At 45.2% G+C, this 8,750-nt stretch overlaps 1 protein-coding gene across 5 annotated transcripts; it reads left to right on the top strand.

The window, feature by feature from the left end:
• Positions 1 to 2,689: 2,689 nt before the first annotated feature.
• LOC147610636 (zinc finger CCCH domain-containing protein 18-like) lies at positions 2,690 to 8,430 on the top strand. Of its 5 annotated transcripts, none has more exons than XM_086786141.1 (10): positions 2,690 to 3,443; positions 4,191 to 5,277; positions 5,410 to 5,586; positions 5,778 to 5,957; positions 6,289 to 6,371; positions 6,550 to 6,840; positions 6,930 to 7,053; positions 7,196 to 7,365; positions 7,481 to 7,545; positions 7,643 to 8,430. In XM_086786141.1, exons 2-10 carry the CDS (start codon positions 4,205 to 4,207, stop codon positions 7,748 to 7,750), a joined length of 2,271 nt encoding a protein of 756 aa, XP_086642267.1. In that variant the 5' UTR covers positions 2,690 to 3,443; positions 4,191 to 4,204; the 3' UTR covers positions 7,751 to 8,430. The 5 variants fall into 5 exon arrangements, with proteins under 5 accessions (XP_086642267.1, XP_086642266.1, XP_086642268.1 ...); XM_086786140.1 differs by having other exon boundaries at positions 2,825 to 3,443; positions 5,404 to 5,586; XM_086786142.1 differs by having other exon boundaries at positions 2,826 to 3,443; positions 5,404 to 5,586; positions 6,939 to 7,053.
• The last annotated feature ends 320 nt before the right edge of the window (positions 8,431 to 8,750 follow it).

Genomic DNA, 8,750 nt, shown 5'->3' with positions numbered 1-8,750 from the left:
CGGGTGTTATGCCCACATGTGTAGATGCTATCTTGTAAATTTAACTTCAAGGTTGTTCGATAAATTGGTCACACAAATGCATCTAAATTGATACTTAAAGAGATATATACTTCTTAACTAAATTGATACTTTTGGATAAAGTGCTTATAAACTTAAATAATTGTTACTTAAGGGAGATAAAGCAAGACTTATTACAACACTACTGGATGTAGATTAGCCCTAATAGAATCGAAATTTGTTTTCAAATAGTTTACTTATCGAGTTATCACGCACTCAATGTATTCAAATTTGTGAGGTATCTAGCAATGTGATTGTCGTTTGTTTAAGTATTACATTTTGGTGCCAATTTAGGACACATGCAAAATAACGAGGAAACAAAGACAAAGATTATAAGATGATACAATCCCTTTCATATATGATAATAATTGTGAAATTCATTAACATGGTTCATGGTTGTGAAATTTACAAATGCTAGGAGCCCTTGAATTTGGATTTTTGAGAAGTGAATTGTGAATATTATGGGGGTGGCCACAAAGATCATTATATTAGTCATTACCATGCATGCTTTTATTGAAAGTGTAGACTTTGAATAAGACTTTAGGAATATTACCTTTTTTGCCATGCACACTTTTTAATTCAATATACAATGCTTGAGAGGAATATTATTCAGGGGGAGTGCTAGCTAGCATCTTTGAATATGTACGAGTAATTATGGAGTTATGGTTTTTTAAGAGAAAAAAAGCCTTCATGCATTTCTCCAAGGAGTTGATCGAGGAAAGGGTTAAGGATGTGTTTTCAATCATCAACTGTATAAAAAGGAGATAACTCACTTTCGTATGCTTCATCACTTTTTGTTAGATTGGGCCATGATGCCACATGTAGATAAAAGCTTGTGTTTTTTTGGATTGATTGTTCACATGATAGGCACAAAATGTTGATAGAGAGGCAAGTGATGATGCTTGAATGATCCTTTCAAAATAAAGTTAGTCAATCTATTCAAGATTGCGAAGCAATTCCTTTCTAGCATATTGCTGTTTAAAATGTTAAATAATGATGACAAACACAAAAACACAAAGAAAAATTATATGATGAAATATTTGTTTTTATGGGGTTAGAGGTTAGGCAATTTACAAAATGCAAAGAAGCTGTTTATAGTTTGGAACAATGCAAATGTTAATGTTAGGGTGGACATTAAGAAGAAGAAGCAAATGAGACGAGGGTTCACAAATATTCAAGTTATTGCTATGCACACTTGAGAACTTATAAAGTGGCTCTTGACTTCTCACTGAATGTAAAGGTCGTGATTATCAAACTCAAACTTTGGCATCTCGAGGAAAACAAAATGTTGAACTTTACCTCAATATTGGAGGAGGATGTTAACGATGATGGTTGAAATGCATGTGTATCCTTACCATTAAGGTTTAAGTATGCCTTTCTAACATTTTGGTCTGTACATCATGTATTTCTACAAGTTGATTGAGGAGGGAGGGCCAAGGCACGTGTATAGCCAACATGTGCTTGCTTTAAAGAAATTCTTACATGTCTGTAGAAAGAAATTTCCAAATGGTTGCAAATTAATTGGGACGAGGACAAAACAATGGGTAAAATTTGTGGTTGTGGACTTGACAGATTGGATTTTGCTCTTCAAGCTCAGAGCCTATCGTGGCTAACCCAACACAACCATCTCTCACGTGGAAAGCAACCCTTGGAATCCATTTTGGGCACCTGCACAACGGCCTCAAGTGATGTCCACGCAAAGTGTTAGTTATGGAACATGGAAAATTGGAAGGCAGCAGCTTGTTTTCAGTACAAAGAATGGTAGAATACTCCTAGGAGAGCAGCTTGTTTTCAATATAGAGCACAGTAAAATACTCCTAGGACACTTGGTGTGGCAAAGTGTTAAAAGTAAAAAAAGAACAACTTCTTACATTACATATACTCGTGGGGGGTGGGAGACGGGTCATGCCAGCCACTAGTCAATACAAAGAATGGTAAAATACTCCTAGGACACTTGGTGTGGCAAGTGCCAAGGAAAAAAGAACAAGTGCTTACCTTACATGCTTTTCTAGGGTGATGTCTCACAATTGGGGTTGCAGGCATTGGGTAGAGGAGAGAGGCTAGAGCGGTAGAAAGTCGTTTGGGAACAGTGAAAAAACAAGCTTTCTGTGCACTTTTGCCCTGTGCGGAAAAGGTTAAGAAAAGGCCAAAAACGGGGCCTTTTAAAATTTCGTCGAGCGCGCATCAGGCCGGCATCATTGAGGGCTTTTAAAGGAGGAACAGCAGGCGGGGCCTACCAGCAAAAAAACAACCACAAATATATATAAAACAGATGAATTCCTAATCAGATCTATCTATTTGGATAAAGAAAATGGGAATTTTCAATTAATTAATAATGGCAGCGTTCTAGTTTCTGAAATTGAGGAGGGCCTGGCGCTTTTTGTCGCCGGGTGGTGGCGGGGGGCCCGCTGTTAAGGGAGGCCCGCATGTCAGGGATACGTGGGTGGTAAAGGTGGCTATAGTCAGAGATGGGGCCAATGGGCGCACGAGCACATTTAACGTTGCATGGGGGGAGGAGGAGGAGGAGGAGCGGGCGCCCGGCCTCAGGCTCGGGTGGGGATTCTTTGGCATGTGCGGAGTAATAAGTGCCAAAATAACGGATATATAAACCTCTTCTAAAGTCGCAACAGTAAATCAGAATTAGAAAATTTAATGATTCGTGTTGGATTACAAAATTTAATCATTTGTGTTTGTTTATAATTAATAATTTTCATGCAAATGAAAAAAGAGCGCCCTACGCCATGCAAATATGCATATGATATATGATTGGGGGGGAGATCTACCAGGGCTGGAGGAGTGAGTGTAAAGGGGGCTGCAGCCTGCGCCACTGCCTCAGCCGGCACTGTAGCCGAGGAAAGAACTAGGTAAGCCACGGCTAACCTAACTGGACTCCTCCTACAGGCTACTCTATTATCTCCGCCATCATCTTGCTCTTCTGCTACCCTATCTACCTGTTCTCTCTCTGCAAACTATCTCATCCACCCCTCTTACCTATCCACCCCACTCCTCGGCTGCCCCTTCCCACGTTCTCAACTATACCCTTACCCTTTTCTACCTCTAACCCTTCTCCTCCTCCCCCCCCCCTTTTCTCTGCCCTCATAGCTGGCAGCCATGTCCTCATCTCCCAGGTTAGCAGTCCGCCCAGTAACTCCCCGTCTTTCGTGGCCGACTACCACCACCACCAACTCATCGCCTTCCCCCACTATCCTCACTTCTACCACCGGTGCGGTATATCGATCCCTTCACCCTCTCCATTTGTCTCGGTAGAATCCCCCTCCTTCCATTCTGCGGCTCTCAAGAGATGGCAACCCCCCCGAATGGCATCTGATCCCCAGCAGCAGGAACCCCCAGATTCCTGCCCCGTATCCGAGTGCCTGTTTCTTCAGGTATTCCTCTGCTCTAAAACCCCTCGTGTATGCTCTAAAGTTCGATCTTGGGCGTTACTCTGCCGTCCTCTCGACATCTCTTGACACACGCGGATGTATTAGCAACTTTCCTACAAGGCTCGTTGTATCTGTGCTCTGTTGACGTGATGTTAGTCAGTGAAACTCTCTGAAGCCCAGTCGAGAGCTTTTCTCCAGTCTATAGAATCTGTGCGCACAATTTGCTGTTTGATCTCGAAGTTCTGCGTCAAGAGTTCAGTGCTGATGTGCCTGTTGCACTATCAAAGAGAGAAATGGTCTGCAGTGGTTTTTTAGTTTGTGGAGGTCAGAGACACTCAGATCTCCTCGCGTTCTTCTTACATAAGACCATTTCCGCGAGCATTCTCGAGGAAGCTATTGTATCACCTTCCCTTGAGTCATTAGGATCTTACCTGTGAGTTAGACTTCTAAGGATCTTACCTGTGACGGTGCACATGAATTTTGGTGTCGGTGTTCAACATGTTCAACCACTCCTCTTCGGATAACATGGTCGGTTATCATGTGCTCGGTTTTAATGAGTGGTGAATTGAAGTGTTTAAGGCTGGCAGGGCTTTCATCCATTTCTTGGTTCCAATGGTCCAGTGTAGGCGCTTGCTTTGTATTCTAATGGTTTATGCGAGCTAATAATCTCGGCGCAAAGCGTAATTTGAGTCGGTTCAACGAGGCTCACACGTTATAACTGATCTGGTGTGTTTGTGTCACATTTGACAGAGCCGGGAGCAGAAATGGATGCTTATGAGGTCACGAGGATGGTTTACTCGCGGGTGCAGGCCATGGAGCCGGATCACGCGTCAAAGATCATGGGTTACTTGCTGCTGCAGGATGAAGGGGATCAAGAGATGTTCAGGCTTGCTTTTAGCCACGATGCAGTGCTCCAGGCTCTGGTGTTGAAGGTGAAGAAAGAGCTGGGTCTCACATCGTCTTCCGCCCCATCTAGAAACCCTTCCCCGTACTCAGCAGCAGCCGGACACCACATCTTGAGCCCTTCGCACTTGCCTTTCCACCCGACTCAAGCTGGACCTACATCTTCGCCTCTGTCAGCGTCTATTGCGAGCGAGTACTTCAACTCCTCTTTCTTCGATGGCCAAGAGGAGCAGTTTATGCCGCACTCTGATCACCCTCTCCATAGTCCAGACAACCAAGCACCCATGAGGTTCAGCAATAGGTTTGGCTCTCAAGAACAGCTGCCAGTTCAGGATCGGTTTTCCGAGCATCTACTACGCAACGACATGCCGCTATCTGATCATCTCTCTTTCTTGAATGAGCCATACGAGCCCCCTTACTTATCAAACGAGTATCTCCAGCCCGATCCCTTCGGCATCCTCAATGGCAAGCTGAACATCGAAAGCTTTCAACCCAGGTATAGTCCCAGGCGCTTCTCCACCAGCGATTTACCGATGTCTCCAGACAGCCTTGTATCCGCTGCAGCGTGGAAGCCCTGTCTCTACTACGCTCGAGGCTATTGTAAGCACGGCAGCAACTGCAAGTTCCTGCATAGCCACACGAGACCGGATTCTGCATTTCTCCTCTCTCCAAACAACGGGCAACACGATTCCGGCAGCGATGACGGCATCTTGACAGGGTCTCTAGAGAGGCTGGAGTTTGAGCTGCAGGAGCTTCTTCGAGGCAGGAAGGCGCCCATATCCATAGCCTCGCTCCCGCAGCTATATTACGAGCGATTCGGAAAGACGCTGCAGGCTGATGGGTACCTCACAGAGAGTCAGAGGCACGGTAAGGCAGGGTACAGCCTAACCAAGCTGCTTGCGCGGCTGAAAAACTCGGTGACTCTCATAGACAGGTAAAAAATGCAATTCATCAAGAAATTCACGGTTGTGATACGTCTCTTGGTGTTTAACTCCAATTAACCGATTGTGGAACGGTTTAGTTAGCGGAGGATAAGTAGAAGTGGTTAACATGTGACCAGTTCTAGTGCTTGCAGGCCTCATGGGCAGCACGCAGTGGTGCTAGCGGAGGATGCTTTCAAATTTACAACGTACAGGGGGGAAAAGGACGATATTAGTGGAGTAAATCCAGGCTCACGTCAAATCTACCTGACGTTTCCCGCGGACAGTGCTTTCACCGAAGAGGACGTGTCGTCCTACTTCAGGTTTTCGAGGATTTTCTCCTCTAGATATGTGCTATTATAGTTATTAGTGCTAGGTTTCTATACACAGGGTTCGTGTGAGCACTAATGAGATAGGGTGGTGAAGTAGTACCGGGGATCCAAGTCGAGGCGAAACGAACCCACGTCTTTTAACTGTGGTTAACTTGTGTGTGTGTGTGTGTTGGGTTTTGCAGGGTTTACGGGCCCGTGCAGGATGTGAGGATTCCGTTTCAACAGAAGCGTATGTTCGGGTTTGTGACCTTCATTTACCCAGAGACGGTGAAAATGATCCTGGCCAAGGGCAACCCTCACTACATATGCGGCGCCCGCGTCCTTGTGAAGCCCTACAAGGAGAAAGGCAAGCACGCCGACCGGTAAAGAAGCTGGCCGCATTCTTGTAGGCCGATTTCACACCTTTTTGGAGTTTAGAGTGTTGCGTCTAGACTCTCGATTTTATCATTTCGCTATCAACTTTGCATCCTTGGTCAAGAACCCCATCACCGTGACTGTGTAGCCTTTCTTCAAGGGTAGGCCCTTCTCTCGTGAATGCTGCAAGTGGGCGACCGGCAGACGTCCCGTGTCTGTGCTGTCTATTTATTTACTCGCGTGCTTGGCCTTTCTCTTTCGTTGCTGTGGGCTAGTGGTTGATATCCATCTCAGCAATTTACTCACCAAATTGCCTTCCCCCCCCCTATATTTGTGCAGGAAATACCCGGATCGGGAATACCCTCGGTTCACGACAGGATTACCACCTTTGGATAATAATAGAGCATTTGACAGCTTCTCGGGTAGGCGAGACGTCCTTGATTAAATTATTGTTTTTGGATTTACAACCATAGGGTGTAGTGAAGGGTAGTTTGACTTTTTGCCTTTTTCTATTCGCCCTTTACAAAGAAGAAGACGAAGAATGCTCTGCGCTTTGCACGAAAAAGTTGATGATGATGGATGAGGATGATGGTTGTGCAGGGCCCCGGTTTTTCCTGGAGCACGATGCTTTACGTAGGCAGTTGGAGGAGCAAGAGATGATCGTGGAGATGGAGAGGAAGCGTTTGGCGGAGCTGCAGTTGGAGAAGCATAGGAGGCAACATCTGCAGATGCAGCAGCAGCCGCAGCCGCAGCAGCTCCTATCTACCCCTGAAAGCTCTTCACCACCACCAGCAACTGCTTCTTCTGCTCCCGCAGAACCATCCTCTCCACATCAGCAAGTTAGCAATGGCAATGGCCTTTCTGCCGAGGGTGCTGTTGGGGCGTCGGAAGGTGAGTTCCTGTTTTGCGATCGATGTTCCTAAATCCTTCTCTGTGAGGGCATCCCTAATCCTACCCTGGTTAATCTTGTGGATATAAAGATACTGTAGACTTGAAGCCTATCCAAACCTCTAGCGCGTTCGAGATCCTGGTGGACGCCTTGGATAGCAATAGCAAAGGGGAGGACCTTGAACTCAAGGAGAAAGAAGGCAACGATAAACAAAGGTGTTTGTACACGTCCGCCTTCCTCAAGCACGATCCAACGTATAGATTGCATAGAAAGTCGAGCATTGCCTTGGTTGAATCTGTTTTCTCTGCGTGATAGAGTTAATCGTCTTCTGATTGACAATCTTGGGTCTGTTTTCAGCGATGAACACAATCTGCCGGACAGTCCATTCACCAGCCCGCACAAACCTTTCTCACCTCCCCCTCCGGACAAGCCTAGCAAGAGCTTGGCTGTTGGACCCAGATCTGGACCACCAGGGTTTTCCATGCCTTTTCCCATAGCCGATAACTTGAACTGCCGCATTTGCAAGGGTATGTTGTTACTCTCTGCTACATTCTAAAGAAGATGGCTAATCCTCACCTCAGAAGTTCGTTTGATGTGAACCATTTTTAGACTAACTGCAGTTGTTTTCTTATCATCGAGCAGATTTCTACGATGATCCTGTTCAGCTTGATTGCGGCCATGCCTTTTGCGTTCAATGTATTCTCAAGGTAAGTACAATAGCCACTAACTAAAAATCACTTAGCTAGCACAGCTAAAACCAGCACTTATCAGTGGTTAATCATGGTTTTGCTTATATTACAACAGGTTATCAGGGTCTCCAAAGATGAGTGCCCCATCTGCCAACGACACATCGGCAGCCAGATTGTGAAGTTAATCGAAACTAGGCGACTTCAAGTCGTGGATATATGGTAGCTTTACGTTAACAAACTACTACACAGGCGGTCTCTTCTCTCAAAGACCGCCCTTCCTGCTTACGGAGGGCTCAATTGAGATCTGTATATTGACGGTTGGTGCTGTCATTAGCGTTTTTCCCCCCACCACACAAGTTAAAAAGAAGTCTAATCAACATGTACATGGGCAGACAGGCCAGGCCCCCTTAAGAGGGAAGGGAGGGCCTGTGGGCTGCCTACATCTCACAGAGAAAAGAGTGTGCATCTCAAAAGGCTACAAAAGAGGAGGAGTTTATAATGTGTATAGCAAAGCAAAGCTAAGCCCTTGTGTTTGAGAGGAGAGAGAAAAGAGTGTTTCTCAAAGGACTAGAAGAGAGGACGAGTTTATAATGTGTATAGCATAGCAAAGCTAAGCTTCATGTGTTTGAGAAAGAGAGAGGAGGGCTCATTATCCTCACCCCTATCCTATTACTTAGTTTTTTACATCGATTTCAAGCCAATCTACTATGTAGATGGAAGAGAGGTTTTGCTTCATGTGGTGTAGCTCTTTTTTTAGGGTTTACTAGGGCAAATATAGATTCATTTGGGGCGCGAAGAAGACCCCGTTTTAATGATGGAAAAGCCAATCATGTCAGATCAGACCTACTTTTCATGTACACCTTACTTTCTTGACTATAGAAGTTACATCAAGGCTATCTATAACATCTTTTGAGTATTTTGGTTGATATATGCTCTCTTAGGAAACAAAGGTTTACGTAGGGTGACGGACTATCATACTGCTCCTATTCAATCTAGAATTCGATGGCCGCAGCCTCTTCATAGCACAAGCATTATCTGTTTTAAAATGGTTATATTTCATTTGGAAGCGAACAGCTCGATCGTTTCTTGAAAAGAGGAGAAAAAGCGTGCAGAAGACGTATGTAGATTGAGCATGTAACTGTTGAGGTTATGGGGCAATCCCCTCTCCTCAAGCCGGGGTGTCTGCATGGCCTGGTGTGCCATTCACCATGCACGTTTGCGTG

Source organism: Cibotium barometz, chromosome 49 (genome assembly GCF_041138505.1).
Source record: "Cibotium barometz isolate CiBa-2024 chromosome 49, ASM4113850v1, whole genome shotgun sequence".
Classification (NCBI taxonomy): domain Eukaryota; kingdom Viridiplantae; phylum Streptophyta; class Polypodiopsida; order Cyatheales; family Cibotiaceae; genus Cibotium; species Cibotium barometz.
Note: the sequence above shows the minus strand (reverse complement) of the source record. Positions and strands in the feature narration are given on the sequence as shown.